Source organism: Suncus etruscus, chromosome 16 (genome assembly GCF_024139225.1).
Source record: "Suncus etruscus isolate mSunEtr1 chromosome 16, mSunEtr1.pri.cur, whole genome shotgun sequence".
Lineage (NCBI taxonomy): Eukaryota > Metazoa > Chordata > Mammalia > Eulipotyphla > Soricidae > Suncus > Suncus etruscus.
The window spans coordinates 6,815,370-6,838,499 of NC_064863.1; the positions used below are offsets into that span (position 1 = coordinate 6,815,370).

General features: G+C 49.9%; 1 protein-coding gene across 1 annotated transcript; it reads right to left on the reverse strand.

Annotated features, from left to right (window-relative positions):
• Positions 1–7,538: 7,538 nt before the first annotated feature.
• ZNF518B (zinc finger protein 518B) lies at positions 7,539–22,391 on the reverse strand. The gene is made up of 3 exons (XM_049789786.1): positions 22,344–22,391; positions 14,140–14,288; positions 7,539–11,544 (listed from the first exon to the last, which is right to left on the reverse strand). Exon 3 carries the CDS (start codon positions 11,381–11,383, stop codon positions 8,096–8,098), a length of 3,288 nt encoding a protein of 1,095 aa, XP_049645743.1. The 5' UTR covers positions 11,384–11,544; positions 14,140–14,288; positions 22,344–22,391; the 3' UTR covers positions 7,539–8,095.
• Between the last annotated feature and the right edge of the window lie 739 nt (positions 22,392–23,130).

Below are 23,130 nucleotides of genomic sequence, written 5' to 3' on the forward strand. Positions count from 1 at the left end.
AATTTCTGAGCCTGGAGCCAGGAATAACCCCTGAGCACTGCCGGGTGTGACCCAAAAACCACACACACAAAAAAAAAAAAAAAAAAAAAAAAAAGAAAGATGAAAGAAAAAGTACAGAGCAAGCACATTTGTGAAAATTATTGTATCTCCAATGAAATTACTAATATAATGGCAGAAGGTTTAGTCAGCTCTTTTAGCTCTTCATTCTGTGAAATGGTGTGACCCTATAGGGATGGCAGCATCAAACTAAAGAAGTTGTGCAGAAATTCAAAGCACTATTACTGATGCTGCAATTGTAGGTGCGTGTACTGAGCTGCCAGGCCTCCTGGAAGAAGGAAGATGTGAGGAGAGGTGCCCACATTCACTCCAAGAAGCCCTGGTGATATCAACCCAAAGACCGGCAAAACTAAAGTTTGGTCGTATTGGTGTTCTAGAAGAGAATCTTTGAGGGTCAGTGATGAGGCAGGGCCATTCGGAAAATGGTGAGTCTGGGGGATGGAGGCAGCAAGTATGGCTTTGGCTGGGTGGGAGCATGGCCCAGCTTCTCCTCCAGAGATGACCAGCTTTCTTCTTCATGGGCTGATGTAGCCATATCTTTTATGGCTCAATTTATATCTCTTTCGAGAGAGTTTATGTAGCTGTCTCTGTTCAAACATGGCAACTGCATTTGTGTCCCCAAAATCTTAATGATCTGGATATCTGCACCCCTACATCTGTCACAGCACTGAGTGAAGTAGAAAGGCTATGGAACCAATATATCTCGTGGTAGGTAAATGGTAGGTTTGCAATAGAATACTATGCAGCCATCATAGATGATGAAATGACGCCGTTCCTGTCAGCAACCTGGGTAGAACTGGAGGATATTGTGTTGTGTGAATTCAGAGGGAGAACAAGTATCAGATATCTCACTCATCAATGTTGTAAGGAGACCGAAGGGAATGAAGGTATTGAATGATGACAAAACATTGGCCCTGAGTTAAGAACTGAGAGCACCAAGGAACAGAGTAGAGGAATGAGGCTGACAGAAAGTGATGTAGGGACAGTGGTAGAGGGTCTTGCACTTTGGCGAGGTGTTGGGTAACTGTGCACATAAAAACCATAAGCATTAACACTACTATAAACCTATGGCCCAAATATTGACAGTTCTTCATAATGAACCAACTAAAATCATCTAAAATCAGTTGTCAAGGGTTTTGGTGGGAGGGGACCTTTGGACATTGGGGAAGGGATGCTGACACTGATGGTGGTGGTGGTGATGGTGTAGGAGCATTCTATGCTTATAACTCTCATGATGACAATATTTAAACATTATTCCTATTTAGGCCCCATGATTTACAATACAGTTACTAGTAAAACAGTGAGTCAAACTAGTCTATGAGAATGTTAGATTTTGATAATGATAGGGCAAAAAGGACAGGACTGAAAGGAAAGTAGAATCTTTATACAAGTGATTTAGAGCTGTAATGTAAAACTCAGCAATATATGCAAATAAATCATGGTAAGATTAGGTATATCCTGGTTCACTAATGAAGAGGGCATACTTTTATGACTGAAACCCAACTACCAATATGTTTGTAACCATAGACTTAAATAAAGATAAAATAAATGGTATATCCTAGGCATGAGGAAGATCTAATGTAAGAAAAAATTACTTAAAATATAGTAAGGCTTTAAAGTAAAAAGTAATGCAAATGTTATAATAAATTTGCTAAATATGGCTGTAAAAATACCAGCCATTTATGAATGGACTTGATTGGTTTAGAGCAATTTGTTTCTATCTATGAAAGCTAGCCTTTAATTGCTTAGATGAAAGGCGGAGGAACCATTTGTCTTTCAAGACGTATTTTCTTTCCTTTTTTTTTTTTTTTTGTATATATACAAATTTTAATGCTAAGTGCATGAAGAAAATTAAGGTAGTGGAAGGGAAGAGAAAATAATACAAGACAGTAGTAAGTATCTCAGTAGAATTAACACTCAAATAAGAAACCAAAATCAGACACAAAATAATGTACAGGAAACTGAAGCAGAAATATTTTTGACTATTCTCAGGAAGAATAAGGAAACCAGTGATTCTAAATGAATGAGAAGGAAAAAAACAAGACAAAACAAAACAAAAAATAAATGGATGAGAAGAAAAATGCAAAAGGATGAGATTGGTGAGGAAGCAGTTGAATTTTGCCGGTTTGGCAGGTCCTGGTAAGGGTTTTTTGCTATTTATTCTAAGTTTACTAGAAAGTCACTGGAGACCTTTGAAGAAAGTATAATCACATTAAAATTTGGATTAAGTGCACCCATCCTGTATTAAAACTACCCATGTCATAATTTATATTTTCGAAGGTGAACTAGTTATTCAAGACATATTTTCTTTTCTTATATTCAAATATAAGATTGCCCATTTTTATTTTTCACATCCTATTATGAGTTTGAACATTTCTTTTTTTTGTTTTGTTTTGTTTTTTCCTTCTGTTTTTGTTTTGTTTTTGGGTTATACCCGGCAGTGCTTAGGGGTTACTCCTGGCTCCACGCTCAGAAATTGCTCCTGACAGGCTTGGGGGATCATATGGGGATGTGAGGATTCGAACCATGTCCTTCTGCATGCAAGGCAAACACTCTACCTCTATGCTATCTCTCTGGCCCAGGTTTGGACATTTCTTAGATTGTTTCCAGAAGTGGTGATAGAAATCCTTGTGCAAGACTCGTTTCTATTTCTTTTTTTTTTTGGTTTTTGGGCCACACCCGGTGACGCTCAGGGGTTACTCCTGGCTATGCGCTCAGAAGTCGCTCCTGGCTTGGGGGACCATATGGGACGCCGGGGGATCGAACCGCGGTCCGTCTCCTAGGCTAGCGCAGGTAAGGCAGGCACCTTACCTCGAGCGCCACCGCCCGGCCCCTCGTTTCTATTTCTAAGGAAATCACTTTAGGGGGAGGGATGCAACTGATTTTGCACTTGGGGAATCAGCAGATTCTTCTACTGGCAAAGTCTAAAATTCTGTATGGTTTGAGTTCATTATGCTACCAATTGTTTTTATTGCTACTAATTGCTAATGGGGTCTTTCCCCTAAATAATGTGCTGGAGCACATTTATTTTGCAAGCCAGTATTTCCCAACAAATTGGGAGTAGAGGGCAATAGGAAGTTTCCAAGGAACCCTAACATGCTTTTGATGCGTCAATACAATAAACAGTCAATACTCCCCCAATCAAAACTCTCCTCAGGAGTGACCAGTTGGTTTTAAAATGCATATGAAACTCCAAGAGCCAAGTTGTACCGTAGTGCTCTAAGACCATTCTCTGCTAACAGAGGTGTGTGAGCTCTTCTCAGCAGGGATTACAGAACAATAACTTGGTGCCTGGGTCTCTGTGCTGCTGCATTGTACTGCTAATTGAATCTTTTTCAGAGATCCCCAAATCTGAAACCTGGTTCTGGGGAGCAGGGCCACGCACAGAGAAAAGCTTACGTCTCTAAAAGCAGGTCTTGAACAAAGGGGCAACCGATTTTTGTGAGCACAGGGATCCAATGCGATGCAGGGAAAAAGATGTCAGTCCAGACTCTTTTGAAACAAAAATAAATAAATAAAGCAAGCTTTCTGAGCCCCATATCTCTTTGTAAACAAATTGTCCTTTTATCTTGGGGTTCATTGCTTTAAGGAGGGTTTCTATTAGACATAAGATTTATTTTGCAGGAAGGGTTCCTACCAAAAAAAATAAATAAATAAAAGACTTAAGCACCAAATGTAAATTTTGTGAATTAAAAGAAAAGTGTAGAGTAAGTGGACATTGGATATTTTTCCTTGTGTGTATGCTTTGGCAGAACTTTTCTGTATTGTTCAAACCTGGTACTCAGAAAGGATATGTTGGTTTTGTCCTATTTTTGTCCCATAAATTCCTAGTACGAGTCTTTTGCAAGCTTCAATATTGTAAGTATCCTGCCTGCCTGCCTGCTATGGGGAAATATTAACAGTTTCCTTGGGTTGGATGATATAGCAAAACAGGAAGTACCAAGGACTGTTTTCAGTATGGGCAGCCTCCACTTCCACTCCAGAGACTTCATCAGTGAGCAGTGCCCTCTTCTCTTCTGTACAGAATGTGGTAGGTGTTAAGACCACTTCTGAGCAATGGGCTGAGTGAAGCACGACTTGCCATGCATGCAATGCTGCCCTGTCCCCAAGCGGGGGTGGAGGAGCTCATGGGCATGGTTCATGGGGGGCCCCTTATGAGATACCCCAGCTACCACCATCCAAGTCCCTAAGGGTCTGCAGTGCGAAAACTGAACTGTGTGCTGGCTGACCTATTAATGCTGCAAGAGTGAGGAATGGGGGGCCGGAGAGATAGCATGGAGATAAGGCATTTGCCTTGCATGCAGAAGGACAGTGGTTCAAATCCTGGCATCCCATATGGTCCCCCGAGCCGGCCAGGAGCTATTTCTGAGCATAGAGCCAGGAGGAACCCCTGAGCGCTGTCAGGTGTGACCCAACACCCCCCCCCCCCAAAATAGTGAGGAATGGTCCCTTCTACAACAGCTTCAGAAGTGTCATGTGGTCTGAGTGATAGCACAATAGAGAGGGCATTTGCCTTGCATGCAGCTGACCCAGGTTTGATCCCCAGCATCCCATATGGTTCCATGAGCCTGCCAGGAGTAATATTTCTGAGTACAGAGCCGGAGTCAACCTCTATACTGCCATGGTTGCCCCCTCCCCCCAAAAAATGTCACTGGGGCACAGAACCAGCTCTCCTGAAGGGATCCCCGTATGTACAACAATGGAAGACTTGGTTGAAGGAAAACCCAAAATGATGCAACCGGCATGTTGATTTTCTGCTTTATTTTCCTTCTCTCTACTACTGGCTGGCTTCACTTAGTAGATCTTCCACTTCTATATGCAGAGCAGCAGAGAAATAGGGGAATAAAATCGCTGGTCATACAGTTAAGTCCTAGAACTTACTGGTTGGTCTACAGAACTGAGTGTGTGGCAGGGTGGCTCTAAGTCCCAGTGCTTCAAATGCAAGCTAAACAAGACTAAATGTAGGTGATGAGGGGCTTCAGAAAAAGACACGCGGGGCAGGTGCAGAAGAACATTTTATAGAGGCTTTATTTAACAAAGTTTATGCCAACTTCTCTATCTACATACAAACGTGTTTCACAGCCAGAGCAGTGGGCAGACCCGGAACGTTTCGGCCATGTCCTGCACCTTGATCTCTGCTCTGGATTTGAGGGTGGTTAATCCAGTGCATTCTGGAGGAGATGCTTTTCCAGGGTCAATCCACTGCATTTTCCATTCGGCTCGACCAAATGGGGGGGAGGGACCTGTGGGACTCACAAAGATTTTACACTCGGAATAGAAATCTGAGCAAAATAGCATTGATTAAGTGTACAGCTTTGAGTCTTTTTTTTAAAGTTCACTCTTTAACATTATATCATAAATATAACAAGATCATCTACTTTCTGACCCCCAAAGTGTACCAAAAAATTCTATGTTGGAAAATAAGTGTAAAATAATTTTATTGGTAGGTCTTGTTGTTAAGAAAACTTAAGTCATTTAAAAGCAAGGTAAGAAGAGCACACACATTCAACGCTGCTCTGTTCTGCCTTCCACAACTGTTAGGAGACAAGAGTGCTAGATTTATAACATGGACCTACAGAATAAGAAATTCCTGGAGGTTTTAGAAAACCAGCTGTTTTCTTTCCTCCATAAAAAAACATTTTTTTTCAAGGAGTAAAGACTCTTGGAAGTAAGTTCTGAGTAGCCCCCCAAAGCTGTCACCCAATCCTCACTAAAGTTTGCTGTAGTTAAGTCCACAGGCTGCGTTTTCTGTAAGACTCAAGCAATGGTTGATGGTGTGCTCAAATGAAAATAGCCCACTTGGATCTGATCCAAGATCAAGGACATCTCTCCCGGAAGGTCACAAGTAGGCCCCAACTCTCAGGACACATGGTGCTAAGCAGTAAGGTATTGCAGAAGTAGAAGGCCTCCCCACACCCCGCCTTCTCTCCAGCAAGGCCTGCTTGTCTGTGGGAATGTCATAAAACATCCCTGGTAAAAAAAAATTGGGGTCCTCTCCTCGACGTGGGGGAAAATGGCACTCATCTTGGGTCTGACCTAGCCCCACCCAGAAAAGCATGGGAACTCAACACTCTAACAAAAATGCTTGGCGGAGGGTGGGGGGTGGTGAGGGGGATCTCCCTTCTGGGTGGTTCCCCCAAATTGGACCCTGAGCCAAAGTGTGCTTTTGTCTACGAAGGAGATCAAACTGTTTTTTTAAAAAAAAATCTACACTTCAAAATAAATTACTTCTAGAATATAAAAATTTTGTCTAGTTTATTTTTTTTCTCTTGCCCATGTAGTTTTGCTATAAAATAGGAAATCAGAAAATGTAGCTAGTTTTCATATGGTAAAAAATATATATATGCGTGTGTACACACACTTAGACACATATATTATTTTTTACAAATACAAGTTTTCAGTTTCGATGAAGACCAGAACCGGTTAACCACCCTGATGATGGATGGTGGACGGAAACATATGTTAAGCGATGCTAAGAAGAGACTGAGAGGGGAATCACATCCTACACACCAAACCTTAGACCTCTCTGAATTCTCCCAGGTGGGAAAAGACTAGAAAAGTGTTGCTGTTCCAGCCCAGCCCGACCTTGTCTTACTGTGCCCAAAACTTGCAAAGAAAAGAGCAGCTCTAGCAGGGAGGCAAACATGGTTCAGGTTGCACTGGGTCTGTGGGTCTGTGCCCCTGGGCTCTGGCCTGCTGGAGGTGCCCAGACACAGAGGTAAGTGTGGCCCATAGCCCTGTCCTAACTGTAGCTGCCAAGACACATGTCTGCCTTTGGAGAGAGAGAGTGGCTGGAAGGCTCAGCTCCTCCCATGGGTGCCTATGAAGGGCAGTAGACCATCGCTCAGCACATGTTGGCCGGCAGAAAGGGAACCTGAAGGGAGTGGCTGATACCTCCTCCTGTGAGAGGGGACCAATAGGAAAGACAAGGAGGCTAAGTGAATGCAGAAGTGGGTCATCACAGAGGAAAACCGGAGAGCATTCCCATAAACTAGACCAAGAAGACAGGAAGGGATAATGTTTGCCTGCTGTATTCTCACTTCATTGGAGTAATTACAGGACCTCAAGGGCACAAAAGGAAAGCCATGTTTAGGGAGGAGCGAGGGAAAACAAAACTGGGGCTGGAGCAATAGCACAGCAGGTAGAACACTTGCATGTGGCCAACCTGGGTTTGATTCCCTGACATTCCATATGCCCCTCTCCCCCCACCACTCAGCATTGTCAGGAGTGATTCCTAAATGCAGAACCAGAAGTAATCTCTGAACATTGCCAGGTGGGGCCACAAAACAAAACCAAGAAATGTAGGTGGTCTTCCCTGCGGTTATTTTTCTGCCAGAAAAATAATTCTGCCATAATTCTAAAACAAGGTATCTGAAGCACTTGCTTTTCAATGTTCTTTTCCCCTTTCTTTTCCTAACACCTGCTACTGAAGGAGTCAACTCACACAACACCTTGAAATCATTTTTACAAACAGGCAACATAGCCTGGCTGTTTGTGAGAGAGAGCATGACCAGCAAGGCAGTGGGCAAGGGACTGCACAAAGGAAAGGTCACTGCTTTGGAGGCAAATACAAGACGAAAGACACAGAAAAGATCATTCTGTTATGCACCCAACAAGGTAAAGCAAAAAACAACGAAGGCGAGGTGCGGCCCGAACTCAAATCCTCCAAAATCCATGCCGATTCTACTCAAGGAAGTATTTGGCCAATTGGAACCGAGTTAACAAATCTATTTATCATCTCTGAGGGAAAAAACGCAGACATGGATATGTGTGGCCTAATTCAAGGGCTTTTCTCTACCTTCTAGGGAAGGGTCAGCTTCCTGCCTTGATCTAAGACTCTTGCCTCTCACTTCTCCTCCAGGGGAAGAATTATGAAAGGAAATGATGAATCCCTACAATCAACTTCTCCTAATGAGCAAGGAAGGGGGCTGAAGAGGGGGGAAAAACAAACAACAAACTAAGACAACCAACAATAACAAATCCACTTGAGAGTAAAGGAACAAGGAAGGGCGACGATCCATGTGTCCCGCTGGCGTAGCTATTTGCCCTTGGAGGACAGGACATCCCAGTCTCTGGTGGCCTCGATGAGATGCCGCTGGCCATGGCTCATCCACTCCTCCTGGTCCTCATACAGCCGCCCGCAGAACCAGCACTTGAAGAGACACTGGGAGGCGTCATCTGGCAGGCTGCCCACCACCTGGTAGTTGTTCTTGTGCACCTTTTTGAGCTTCATCTTCAGCATCATCTGCCTCTTGAGCTGGTAGGCCTCCTCGGCATTCTGGTACGTCAGCCGCACGTGCTGGCGGCGGATGCCCAGCTGGCACCGTGTCCGTTCTGACAGGACCACCTTGAGCACGTTGCCCTTGTACTTGTTGATGACCTTCATGACATTGGTGACCTCGGGGGAGTCCACATCGGGGTGGTTGAGCACGATGACCGGCTGGTTGCGTCGTGGGCACTTGATGAGTTGGTCGGGCTTGGCGGCCAGGAGCCGCAGCTGGCGGGTCACCTGGAAGATGGAGGCATCCTTGAGACAGCGGCCTGGCTCGGCCTGCCCACGGCCCTTCCTCTTGCATGCGCTTCCCTGCCGGCTCTTGCTCTTGCTCAAGGGCAGACTCCTGGACAGCAGCTTTCGGTGCCGTGGGAATTCCCCAAGGGCTTGGGGTCCATTCCTTTTTGGGGGCACCCCACAGACGACGCTCTCTTTCCTGTGTTTGGGCCGGAAAGATGTGTCAGGCGTCGGGGGTGGGCCTCCTCCTGACTTACCTTCACTGGTGGGACACTGCAAATCTTTGTCCACCTGGCAGGGTGACTGGGCGGGCACGCTGAGGTCACTGAGGGGGTTGGTGGCAGGGGCATCACACGTGGCCTCGGTGGGCATCAGGTGGGCATCTTCAGTAGAATTCAAGACCCTCGATACTGCTCCCTTGGGGATCAACACTGGCGAGTTGGCATGAGCCTTTCTGTTCCCTTTACTTTCAGCTTTTCCACTGCTGCTGCTGCTGCTGCTGCTATTGCTGCTTGCAGCAAACTGAGAGTATGTCTGCAGTGGAAGGGGAGATTGTTCCTTGGAAACACGCTCTTCTGGAGGGTCTGTGGGAGCGGCCAGGGCATAGCTGGGGCCAGCCGGGGGCATGTCGATTTCCTTGGGCTCTTTGGGGACGGCCTGGGAAACGACATGAGACACGGGCTCAGCCTGGTGGCCCTTTAGGCTGCTGGTGGCCAGGGACGAAGGGCGGCCACATGACTCAATCAACTTGGCGATCTTCTGGCGCAGCAGCTCCACAGACTTCATCTTGGACGTGGAGCTGTTCCACCGAATGCTCTCAGGCACGTCCTCTGAGCCCGAGCTCAGAGAAAACACAGATGAGATGACGGGGCCCTCAAAAGGCTCCGGAGTCCTCTCTGTGGTCAGCTGCAAAGGTGCCGTCCCTGGGTGCTGGGGCAGGACCGGGCCCTCTCCTGCCAAGCTGATGTGTAGGAATTCATTCTGGTACTGAGATGGGGCCAGGCTTGCCCTGTGGGGCTCTGGGGGGCTATCTCTCAGCTTCCGGCCTGAGGGGGCCCCCTTGCGAGCCACACTGAGTTTGCTTCTGGACTCCAGGTCCCCCTTACTTCGGGGCAACAAGTCCTGCTCACCAGAAAAGGGCAAGGCCAGGGGTGGGGCACTCAGAGGCAATAGTCGCTTGGAGTCCCGGGGCAGAAGACACCTGTCGTCGCTCAAGGCAGCGGTCGCTCTGTAGGAGGAGAGAGGGCTGGAAGTAGCGGCACCGAGCCCGCAGAAAACACTGTTCTTTACCACAGGGGAGGCCGGGGGGAAGGGGCCCTTGAAGGCCAGGGAGGGAAGGGAAGTTCGGTAGGGACACACAGCTCGTCTCTCCTGCAAGTCCTCGCAGGTGGCTGCGGCAGCTCCGGGTGGCTCCCTGGGTCCCCGCATGCCAGGATGGGGCATGAAGAGGTCATAGGATCGGAGCCACTTCATGTTCCTGAGATGTTTCTGCACGGACACTGGGAGGTTCTTCAGGCCTGCGGCCAGCTGCTCAACGTGCCTGTCCACCACAGATGGGAGTCTGGCAGGCTTTGCAGTGTCCCCTCTGTCAGGCTCAGTGAGTCCCTTTTCCTGGGCCCCCTGTTCAGGGACCCCTCCTTGGTCGCCCGCCTTAGCCTCCAGGCTGCTGTTCTCTTCCAAGGGGAAGAGCTTCAGGAGCAGCTGCTGGGTCCCGTTGACCACCTTCACATCCACGAGCTGGGCCACGCAGTTGGCAGGGACCACAAGCTCGGATGGCGCCACCACCGTAAGGGGCACCCCAGGCTGCACTGGCTCTCGGGCCGGAGACAACACCTCCACCTCCACACTTTTGTTCTCAAAAAAGGCTGTCCCGCTGGAGGGTTCCAGGGGGCCTAGTCTCTTAGGGACACACACCACGTCCTTCTGGCTGTCCTGGGGCTCGGGCAGCCACGCACTGGTGCTGGGCGTCTTGTCCTTCTTGGCATGGCTGGGGAACTTGGTGGGCAGCTCAAGTGGTCGGCTGGGGAGCGCCTCCCTCTGCGGGGCCCCCGTTTTGGCCAGCTCAGGGCAGGGCTTGGTGGTGACTGTGCGCCTGGCCTCTGGCTTGGCAGTGGTGGGCCCTGGCGGACGCCGGCCACCAGGGCGCTCGTGGACACGCTTGCGGTGTTTGACGATGTAGTCGTTGCGGACAGCGCCGTAGTCGCAGTACTCACACTGGTAAGGGAAGATGCCCGTGTGCTTGACCAGGTGGCGCTGGAACTCGCCCTTGGTGTAGGACACGTAGCTACAGTGCGAGCAGATGAAGCGGATCTCCTCGTGCTGGGTGATGTGCTTGCGGTACTGCAGGGGGTCCTTGGTGGAGAAGCGGCACTTGTCGCAATAGTACTTGCCCGGCTTGAAGTTCCTCACCTTGAACTTGTGGCCCGAGTTGGGTGCGGGCAGCGGGGCGCCCAGGGGGTGGTGGTGGCTGCCTTGCCCAAAAGGGAACAGCGGGGGAGGCGGCCCACTCAGGGTGCACTGGAAGCAGAAGTACTTGTCGGCCCGCTGGCTCTTCTTCAGGTCCCGGATGGGGACTTCCTGGACGCCCTTGCACTTGGCACATGTGGCCAGGGTGGTGAGACTGGCCTCGGCTTCTGAGTCCGGGTACCCAAGCCCTGGTGGCTCGGGCCTCGGGGCATGGGCCCCGCCTCGGTGGGCGCTCAGTGGCTTGGGCGACATGGTGGTGGCCAGGCCGTGGCCATCCTCCAGGTGCGTGGTGAAAAGCCGCTGGCCCCCCTCCTCCTTCATCTTCTTGATCTGCATCGCCCGAGAGTCCATGGGAGCCGGGGAGCCCTCAGGGGGCCCGGGCGGCAGGCGGTGGCCGGCCCAACCTCATTCCTGGGGGTGCAGAGGGGTGGGCGCTGGCTCTCACCACCGGGCACAGGGAGCCCCTCCAGGAGAGGGCTGGCGGCTCTGGCTCACAGGAGATATGGGGAGCACTGGAGAAGAGAGAGCAGGAAACATGATCAGGATAGAATGAAGCCACAAAGATCATCCACCCCCCAATCCCTATCCCCCAAGATATGTGTGGGTCCACAGCGCAGCAGGTCATGGGCTATACTAAAAATCCTGGCACTTGGCACTTCAAACATCTGCCTGGCACCACACTCCAGGGAATGCCTAGATGATCCACAAATGGTGGTGGTTTGGGGATAACTTTCTACTTGTTTTCTGTTTCCAGTGGGGCTTTGAGTCATCTCTTTGTCTCTTTGCTGTTCTTTTTTCTTTTTTCTCTTTTTCTGAAAGAGGGGGATTTGGACCAATAAATGTGGGACCCTCTGCTCTGGACCAACTATCCGTTTCTGAACAGCACATTTTCCACATGAGCTGGATTCTGGCCCTCACGTATTCCTTGTTCCCAATGCTTGGTGAGCTCTGAGAGGCAATGGAGGGCACCACAGGCCAATGAGGCCACACACATTATCTCTGCACCCCCTCCCTAGCCTCTCCTGTAACAGACAGGCAGCATGCATGACTTTTATCACTGCCTTTAAAAAATTTTTTTTTGTTGGGGAATTGGGGTCACACCCAACAAAAGCTCAGGGCTTCCTCTTGCCTTTGCACTCACTCAGGAATCACTCCTGGCAGTGCCTGTGGGGGGGGGGGGGGAAGGCACTGCTAATATGAGATGGATTGAACTCAAGTCAGCTGCTTAGCAGGCAAAAGCCTTATATACTGTATGTGCTATTGCTCTGGACCCTATCACTGCCTTATGTCTTCGGGTGCTGGGGGTAGCAAGACACAGACTCAGGAATGGGGGAGTGAAGGCATGATGGGGCAGGGGTGGCAGTCAGAGGATGGGGAAAGGTCTCTTGGTGCTTCCCAGTGGAGCAGGCCCAGGGCTATGGGGAGAAGGCAAAGGTAGGCCGGATGTAGGTCTGGAGCAATGAAGGAAGAGCCTTGAGGTGTGCGTGCGTGTGAGAATGTGTGCTTGGAGAAGGGTGCTGGTGAGGAGAGTCACAACACAACCTGGGAACATGTCAGGGCTGCCTTGGGGCCCTGAGATCACTTGCACGAAAGCCCAGGGCAGCAGTGGGGATGGGAGAGAAATCACAGGGATGGGACAGATGAGGCCAGGAGTTATTCCAAAATGTTATTCTAGAGAGCAGTCTCACTTGCTAAAAGACAGTTGTTGGTCGGGACAGAACTGCTCATTATCTTTAAAAATACCTTTTTTTTCGGAATGCACAGAACTAGGAATCAAATGAAAAATGCTTCTGGTTTGGGAACTGCTAAAATCCTTACCCCAAGGACATTAAAGAAACAAATAAATAAAAATAACCCCACCCCAAACAACCCACATTTAAGCCTGGCCTGTTGGCCTCATCAGTCTGCAATAGCAGATCAGAAATGGGTCCTGACCCCACCCACAAACCTGTTATTGGGAACCTGCAGCCAAGGGGGACTTATTTTATATACATTTTATTCTGGGCCACACCCTGCTCTGTGCTCAAGAATAACTCCTGGTGGGTTCAGGGGACCATATGAGATGCTGGAGATCAAACCCAAATTGGCCATGTGCGAGGCAAGAACCCTGTGTTGAAACCCAACTACAATCATATTTGTAATCATGGTGCTTAAATAAAAATATTATTAAACTCTTAAAAAAAAGACTAATATGCCTGGAACCCAGAGTCAGTCTTATGTCAGAAAACTTCAAGAATAAGGTCTCTTTGTATTTAGGACAAGGCTCCTCCCACCCCCCTTTTTACCCATATTTTGCTGGGCCTATGCAAACAACAAACAGTTGCCACTCTCACACCGTTATTACTGTGTTTGTGTGTGTTTGTGTGTGTGTGTGTGTGTGTGTGTGTGTGTGTGTGTGTGTGTATATATATATATATATATATATATATATATTTCTTTTTAACTCTTATCCTTTTTATTTTAAATAAAATAAGAACTGCTAAACTTTCTGCTGGTGCTTCAATGCATTCATTGTGAGTCAATAATTTTCAAAAGTATTCTTTCCTTTCTCTTCTATCTCTTTAGTTTTTCTTTCAATTTTCTATTTTTTTTTAAACATTGCTTTTGGTCTTCCTAAAAATGTATGATCAGTTATGTCAACTATGTAATGCATTTTCTTTAAATAAATTATTTGAAGAATTAAAAATAAAGACAGTCTGTAAAAGAAAAAAAAAAAAAGAACCCTTCATCCCTTCATGCTGTGCTATTTCTCTAGACCTGGAAGATCTCTTGTTTGAGAACCAACTTCTCACTTGGCACTATCTGTCCCAGTGTGGCTTTTAATGGGACAGTCTTAGCCCCTCACCATTTTTGGTTTGGTTTGGTTTTGGCCACACACAATAGTGCTCAGGGGTTATTCCTGGCTCTGCAACACCATATGGGATGCTGAGGATCGAACTCAGTTTGGGTGTGTGTAAGGCAAGCGCCATTCCCACTGCACTATCAATCTGGCCCCTTTTTCCTCCCTTTGAAAGCTGATCCCTACATGCAGCTTGGCTCTGGAAGTCCCCCACCCCCACCCCAACTCAGGCTTCCCATGTGCTCCAATGCGATGCTCTTAGACTTACCTAGGAAGAACGCTGTGGACAGGCAGGGCACAGGTACACTCTCCAGACACTGAGGCCTAGTCTTTGGCACTTACGGTGCAGGTGACACGCACACTCAGGTCACCCACAGCAAGTGAGACAGGTGATGCTTTCCCATGGGTCAGCTGTTTCTGATGGGAGAGAGAAGTGACACTCAGAACTTGGGTCACCGATCAAGGTGCATCAAGCTAACTGCCACCCCCAACCTTCCCCCAAATCACCCGTGCATGGCTGGACTCAAAGAGGATGACTGCCAGGGGGAGTATTGCACTATTGATCCCCGTATCCGGGTGGCTTAGCAACACATCTTCCCCTCTCGTATTGCCAGAAAAGGGACGGTGCCATCCCTGAGGACAGAGGCTCATTGAATGCAGGGCTGGAGCAGGGCTTGGGGTTGCAATTCTCACATGGGGAAAATCTTGCCATCACTGTAGGACTTCCCGAATTTCAATGACTCCTGGCAAGGTCATAGAAAGGGAGGCCGTGAGGATTGTACCCGTAGTTTGTGCATTTGGATGGCTAATTGGATAATCCACTGGTCCGCACTTCCAGCAACACTTAAGTTTCTTTTCAAATAACTTCCCGAGGTGGATCGTGCAACCGAGAGGCGGCAAAGCTGCCACCTGTGGGAAGGCTCCTTTTGCTAAGTCTACTGCCACACTGGCTGAGTCAGCAATGATGGGCTCTCCATCTTGTTTCTTCCATCTAGCCTGTCTCTGGAGATTGGGGACATCCATGAACAGCTGTGCATCTGGGCACATCCAGTCTTTGCTCTCCACTTGCCAGTGATTCTTTCTGTGCTCAACTTCCAGCCTCAGTGAAGGATAAGGAGGAAAGAAGAGACTGCGGGACGGCATCCCATATGCCCCCCCCCCCCAAGTCAGGGGCGATTTCTGAGTGCATAGCCAGGAATAACCCCTGAGCATCACTGGGTGTGGCCCAAGAACAAAAACAAAGGGGCCGGAGAGATAGCATGGAGGTAAGGCATTTGCCTTGCATGCAGAAGGTCGGTCGTTCGAATCCCAGCATCCCATATGGTCCCCTGAGCCTGCCGGGAGGTATTTCTGAGCATAGAGCCAGGAATAACCCCCGAACACTGCCAGGAGTGACCCCTCCCCCCAAAAAAATCCAAAACAAAAACAAACAAAAAGACTGGGGGAGGGGGTAGAGAAAGAGCAGGAATGAGAGACACAGCAGAGAAAAGTCTCTCGGCCTGGCATGACCCAGTGACTCTCAATACCCACATACCTGCCCCTAAGGCTCTCAGAAAAGGACCCCTCCAGGCCAGCTGCATCTGGATGCTGTTGGCTCAAATGAGATGTTGCAGCTACCTAGGATTTCTGAGTGGGGAGGCCAAAGAGTCATTTTCCAGCCAAAACCTTTGAGAAATGGGGCAGGGAGGTGGACACTCCTAGAAGAGCAGGTGGTCCCCACAGAAGACCCAGCAGGACGGGTTCCCCTAGAGATCTCTTAAAACTATGTGATCCTTTTGCAGGGCCTGCCTGCCTTAACATCTGGGAAGTGGTTCTGAGCCTCAACCTGGAGTATATCATGAGGCTGTGCATGTGGATAGGAGGAGGCAGAGTGGAGTGGAGAGCCACAGCTGGGAAACCTGTGTGACTGGCAATATGCCTCTGTGGCAGGAGAAACCCCCAAATAAGCCTGGTCTGGGCTGGCCATCCTGAGTGAGGCTCCCTAAGTCTGCCCCTCCATGCAATTTCCTCTCCCTGATCCGACCCACAGTCCACACTTGTGCTTTGCCAGATTCTCAGAGCCAATTCGGGGGGGGGGGGTATGGGAGAAGGGTGTTGATGGACAAGTACTGAACAGAGCACTAGGAGATCAGGGGCCTCCCTAAATCACCTCAAGATCTCTGTATTGACCCTTCAATAGAAGAATAGTAGAACAGAGCAATACTGTTCTTTCAATAGTAGAAAGAAACATCCATTCTTTCAACTGGCTGAAGAGACACAGTAGAAATACAATTTGGATGTACTAGCTTTTGACACACAGCAAGAAATCAGGGTGGCTGCATGACAAAATTAGAAGCACCTTTCCATGGTGGCGTGAACAGCTGACCCCAGGGCGAGGCTACCATTTGGGCAAAATAACATAGCCCACAGGATCACAAACTAGATTTGCCTGGTGGTTTCATGGGGAGTGACAGGTGAGCACAGACCTGCAGGCTGTGACAAGCGTAATGCCTACATGACTCTGGGGAAGAGGGGTAGAACATAATGTGTGTTTGTGTGTGTGTGTGTGTGGTCTACACTGGTGACTTTCATAGTTGTGATCAGCATGATCCTTAAAGACTTAATGTGGATACACTCAGAGAAATAACTGAGCTTGTTAGAAACGAGTTCTGTAACAGCAACGTCTGGAACACCATGAGCACTTAAGAGATATCTCCTATTAGAATGAGCTACCTTTCATGCTTGCCCTCTAAGTGTAATTCTTGGAACCAAAAGAGAACTGAGTAACAACAGCACACGCTACATTCAAAGCTGCAGAGGTTAAGCCAGCTTGGGGCTTCCAACACCACTTCCTGGACTGTGGTGACCTGAGGGGTGGGGGGCTTTGGATGGTTTGATCCCCCTGTGGAGGAGATGATGATCACATCTATAGCTCAGAGGATGGTCATGAAGACGACATGACATTGACCATATGCTGCTCAATCTCCCCTCGCACATCACAAACTGTTGAAACAGTTAATTTCCCTTTTCCAAGATAAGATTAAAGGCCTCTGATGGTGCGATCCAAGGCGCTGCGGCCACTTACTTAGCTCGCTGGGTGCTGCTCTTTCTGAAACAGATGCTGGATCTCCTGGTTTGAGATCCTGTGGGTTATGTTATTCTGCCTATATGGTAGTTGAGCTCTGGGGCCAAGTGCTCACACCACCATGGAAAGGTGCTTCTGGTGTAAGAACACACATTGCACAGGACTGTGACTCTGTGAGTGTGAAAGCAAATGATCCACTCTGTCAGCCCCAGCTAAACTGTGGACCCCTGGCTTAAAAACTATGTGTGCATCCAACTACAGAAATTCCCAACACCGGCACTCCACTCAGCCCTGCTCATGGAATTACCCAGCCAGCAAGAACTCACCGCCATGTCCTGTGTGGTCAGTTAGTAAGTTCTAGGAGCTGGAGACACCCTGCTCCAGTGCCCAATACCTGTAGTCACTTGTAATAGGGTGTGTGTTTGTGACAGACAAAAACCCAATATCAAAGCCAGCAAGTGCTGCTCTTTGCCCATAGGGGATGGTGGTGGGACAGAAGAGACACCCTCACTCCACAGTTCAGCAGTTTTCAGACCAGAGGCAGGCAGATCTAAACCAAACAAAGGCACTCGGGTACTCCTTCCTTTCTGCCAAACTGTCTCACGCTTCATAGGCTTCAAGACACTGGCAGGGCAGGTGTTCCTCATAACGCTCTGTGCCAATTCTAGTCAATGAACAGACTTTTCCTGGACCCAACTTCTCATGAGGGCTAGAGGAAACGGTCCCCAATCTGTATCCAAGTGAGGACTGGAACAGCCTGGGAAGAGCAATAATCTAGGAGGATATTGGGGACTTTCAATCCTGGCCTTGGGGAAGTCTGATTTCTCAGCAGCAAGAAAGGAATGACCAAGCCCCCTTTCTGGGTCTAGAAGGGAAGGGGCAGAAAGTGGCTAACAGTGGTCTAGCAACCAGCAAGGCCCAGGAAGCCAGCTCACACTTTGTGCAAGACTCCTTCAAATCCACATGAGGCCAGGTAGGCCAGAGCAGAAATTGGGTCTTCAGTACACCCAAAAACCCTCCTGTCCCCCAAATGAAGGGGACATTCAAATCATCTAGCAGATCAACCAAGATGGGCCTCAGGAAACAAAGGAGGTTGCTGGGTTTTCCTTTCAGCAGTTTTAAGAGAAAACTTATCAAGAATAAAAATGAGTGCTTAGAATAGAATTTTTTGGTTTGATTATTGGGACATACCTCAGGGCAATTCCAAGCTCTACACTCAGGAATTTTCGCCTACTGGGGTTCAGGGGACCACAGGTGATTCTGGGGTAGCAAACCCAAATAGTCACATGCAAAGCAATATTACTATTGCTATATACTGAATATGCATATGTATATATATATATATATATATGCATATATGTATACACACACACCTGATATACTATCCGCTGCCTCCTGGAGTTCCTCAAGTTTAATTGTCCTGTTCTCTCTGGAAATGTATTCTAGACAAAGACGCTCTTGCTGGCATTAAAAATGTCAACAAGTGAATCTACCACACTATAAAAACATGGCTTCTAAATACAAACAAATGACTTCAGGTCTCTCCAGGAGTTTCAAAACAGAAGGAAGAGCTTAGTTTTCTGTCTCCTTTTTTTTCCCATAATAAAACAAATTTGTGGACGAAATAAGGAAGAATTTGGCAACACATATCAAGACACAAGAAACGGCTACCTGTGAACAGCATCTCTCAAACCCTACTGCATCTGTGCGCGTGTGCGTGCGTGCGTGCGTGCGTGCGTGTGTGTGTGTGTGTGTGTGTGTACATATCAGAACACATCCAGGGTACTGACTTAAAGAGAGACCTGGAATTGGCTGGTCACTCAACTCACTGAATACCAGGATTAGCTGAGCTAAAATGGTGCCTAGGGTCCGTGCCGCGCGCGTGCGTGTGTGTGTGTTTGTGTGTTCACGTACACATATACTAAGTGTTTCTTTTTTTTTTTTTTCAAAAACATAAAAGCTTCCAGGTGATTCTAAAGTGCAGTTAAAGATGACACCTCCCACTCTGTTGATGTGTAAAGTAGCCTGTGAGTGAGGCCAGAATTTAGGGTTCCCCTCTTCCACCGCCACCCAGTCCTTCCTACATCAGGGCTCAGAAGAGGGACCTGGAAGAGAGGCAAGCCTGAAAACAAGCCTGGGATGAGGGGGAGGCTCAAACGGGCACACAGGGTGCCCAGACTGCGTCAGTTCCTGAGGCCTGAAGAGTTTGGCAGACTCACTGTGGGCACCTTATGTGGTGACAACGTACTGTGTTGACCCTCTCAGTGAAGAACTTAGCACTGTGTGAGAGCCATGGGCACAAGAGGGCCTGCTTTTAGAGTTTAACAGGAGATGGAAAGGGAAGCTTAGGAGGCATTCTCACTGACCCTTCTGAGAAGGGTACTCCCTTCCTAGGTCCTCCTGGAGCAGCCAGGTCACCCCATACACCTCCCAGCACCCTATATAATCACTGTTTTTCCCCAGATTCCAGCCCTGTAGGTAGTCGCCAATGGTGGCCACACTACTATTTGCCTCTTGCCATCGCCTGGTGGTATGAGGCCCCAACAACCACCACCAGGCCTGCTTACTGCCTGCCTGCAATTCCTGGAGTCCAGAGCATCCTCAGGCCTAGGGCTAAGCATCAGGAGCTTGTAGGATTCCACACTACCTACCTTGGGGGTTGGGGGGGGGTGAGGAAAGGCGATGGGTGCACAAAGATAGTCCGAGCTCAGGTTTGAAGTCTTGAGTCTGTATAAGTTGAGTTTCTTGGGGCACCTTTATTCCAGCAAACAAGAATGAGCCCTCAAAATGCTTCCTTGGGCTCCCTGGACCACATATTCCTGGTAAAGTATTTTCTTAAAGCAGGTGGTGTGGGGTGCAGTAGGGGTGGGTAGGCTTCCCAGAACTTGGGGAGACTCCCAGAAACAGGTCTCAGATGCTTCCTTTCTTCAAGCTCTTGTAACTGAAATTTCTTCCCACCCCATGTTGAGTCTGTCTTGATCTCCAGCCACTTGCAGGCCGAGGATAAATCCTGGACACTGAAGTTGGCTGAGTTGATTGGGGGTCAAACAAAGAAACTTGTATGGGATCAGGCAACTTGAGATCCAGCAGGTTGGGGGACCCCCCCACCCCCACCCCAGGGAAGGCAGGGGTTCAGAGCTGACCACAGAGAGCATTCCGCAAAAGGACAAACTGAATGAATGAAGCCATGAAGAGAGACACTCAAAAAAGAAAATGCTCTTTGTTCTTCCTTTTGTAAAAAGAAAGAAAGAAAGAAATTGGCCCAGGGGCCTCACTCAGAGGCCAGGGGCAGAAAGAGAGAGAGAGACTTGATGTGTTTCGCTTTTGTTTAAAAATTACTACTGGATTTTTTTTTATAATTCACTTTAGTTTGGCCAAGTAGTACATGAGAGAAAACAGAATTAAAAATAAAAATGCCTTTCTTTGCCTCTCTCAACGTACATGGCACGAAATGCATGTTACCAGCCCAAAGAGCTGGATCATACAAAATGGTGCTTTTTCAAGGCTACTACAAGAGATCCAAAATAAAAATAAAATCAACACAGCTCTTTCTACCATTTTCAAAGCCACACAATCGACTTCAAAGAGATAAGGATGGCTCTTCAAGCCGCCATTAGCTTGGCCTGCTAGCCAAGTACCCCAGGGCAGGAGTCCCCAACAAGTGAGCTCAGCCAGTGTGAACTCAGCAGGAGATAAGGGCAGAGAATTCCTTTTATTCTCCTTTTTTCTTTCTTTCTTTCTTTCTTTTCCTACAGGTCATTTCTCCAGTTGGACCCCTCCACGGCTGGCAGGGGGACCCCATCCTTGGCGCTTCCAATGCCAAAACCTTCCAGATCTGCACTGCAGGGTTCTGAACAGGCTAGTTTTCGCCTGTGTAGACTTCTACTATTTTCTCCCCGACAGGACAAAGCGCTCCGGGGAGGGGATTTGCAAGTTGACGTCAGATGCATCCAAAGGAGGAGGTAGATCCGCTCTTTCGTTCGTTTTTGGGGAGTCTTTTTTTTTGGGGGGGGGGGGAATAGCACTTAGACTCCCAACTCCACCGAAGACACAGACGGACAGACGGGCAGACGGACAGACGCACGGAACGATTCCCGGGGTGGGTGGGTTGGCGCGAATGGCATCCAATTTCACCACGGCCTAAGGTCCTTCCCCCTTGGTTGGGGGTTCAAGGCCCGGCCTGGGGGCTCCCGGAAAACCGAGCAGGCTTGGAGAGGTGTCCGGGAGGGGGGTACCCCAACAAAGAGCGGCCTCCGCAGCCCCTAAGCTCAGCCAGCCATCCACCCTTGGCCATGCGCGCAGCATGGCAGTGCGCGCTAGTGCGCGCAGGGCAAGGACCCCTTTGGGGTGCATCCTAATTTTGGGGGGTGCATCCCTTCTGCTCCCTGCCAGTCATCTCTGGACGCGTGTGAGTGTCTTCCCGCACCCCACCCTGGCCAGCCCAGCCCAGCCCCAAGGAAAAGACAATGCCAGGTTGGTTCTCCAAGTTTATTGTTGGGGCGCGTTGGCACGGCGGGGTGTCTGGGGGGCCGGGGCGCGCTGCCATGGGGCTGCTGGGAGGGTGGGTGGGTAGGTGGGGTGGGGATCCGGTTCTGCCAGGGCGCGCACCCGGAATCCCTTGCATCTCTAAGGGGGGGGAGGACATGCCCGCTTGGCGACACCCGCTGTGCCTCACCCACCCCGGGGCCACGAGTTCGATTCCCGATCCCGTCCAAGGGGCCGAGCTGACCTGGGAGGCTTTAAACATGGCCTCCTGACGCCACTTCCTCTCCAGGCCGGGTGTAGATCCTCCCCCGGGGTGGGGAGAGACAGACGAGACGCATCATTCAAACAAACGCCTGGCAAGGCAAGGCGCGCCCCCTTGCCCCCTGCGCCCTGGAGCCATGCAATGACCACTGCGCCGCCCAGCCCGGGCCTGTGTTGCATGCATGCAGAGGTGCATTGATGTGATGCATGGCTGCAGGGTGCCACAGGGTGAAGGCCAAGACAGCCCCAGGTCCGTCCTGTCCCCAGGGCCCTGGACAAGGCCCGCCCCTCCCCTCCCCTCCCCTCCCTTCCCTTCCCCCAGCCAGGCACCCCCACACCAGACACCCTACACCCCCTTTCTGACCCAGGGAGCACTGCAGAGCCTCTGAGCATCCCACCCACCCACTGGGGGGAGGAGGAGGGCTTTTGGGGGGTGCTGGGTGGCTCCCCCCCTAGCAGACAGCGACCCCCAGCTCAGGGCCCAGCTAGCCCTGCAGCCCCCCAAGTCTGCCTGCTGGCTGCCAGGCCTCCCCCTCCTCCCCTTGCATCCCAGGCCCCAGTGCTGGGGTTCCCCTTCTCTCCCCCCCCCCAACAGTAGGCTACTGAGCCCCTTGCTCAGAGCAGCCCCAGGCCCCTCTGTGCACTCCTGCTCAGTCACTCACCCAAAGGCTTTTTTGGGGGGGCCCCAATGCCTGGATCTGGGAGTCTACGCCGCCGGCCCCGCTGAGCTGAGCCGCCTCCGACACGACTCTGCTCGCCTGTAGGTCCCTACTCGGGGAGGCGGAGCCCGGGAGGCGCCTGCGCAGAGCCAGAAGCCCAGGCCGGCAGCCCAGGCTCTTGCTGCTGCTGTTGCTGCTAGCTGGCTCGCTGGCTGGCTGGCTGGCTGGACCAGGCGAGGGGTGCGCAGGGCAAGACCCTGGCAGCTCTCCCTCAGCTCAGACAGCCGGGCTGCGACGCCCCCTTCCACCCCACAAGCTGTCCCTGCAGCCCCCCACTGTGCCTTTGAAGTCCCAGCAGCTTCCCAGACTCCTAGGAAGACCCATTGGGCCTCCAGGTTTATTTGGGGGGAGAATGGGAATGGGGGACCTCCTCTCTGCCCTTCTAGGGTTCCTGTGGCCCCCTACTCCCATGCAGACGGCAGTCCAGCTCTGGGGAGGGAAAAGGGGCTCATAGAGGAAGAGAAGACGCAGTCCAAGGCAAGGCCCTCACGCAGCCAAGTTTGAATCCAAGCCCTTGAGAGTGAGTCCTTTCTGGGGGATCTTAGGCCCACAGGTGCCCCCACTTCCAAATGGGGGGGGGTGTTTCTTGAAGGCTGGGAGGGCAAGCTCTTTCTTTCTACACCCCCCCCCCCCCGCGGAAGGAAGGAGAGGACAAGGTGTCCCAAAGCAAAGCAAGACGTCATCTCAAAATCATATTTTCCCATGCTAGGGGCCCCCTTTCCTTCAGATC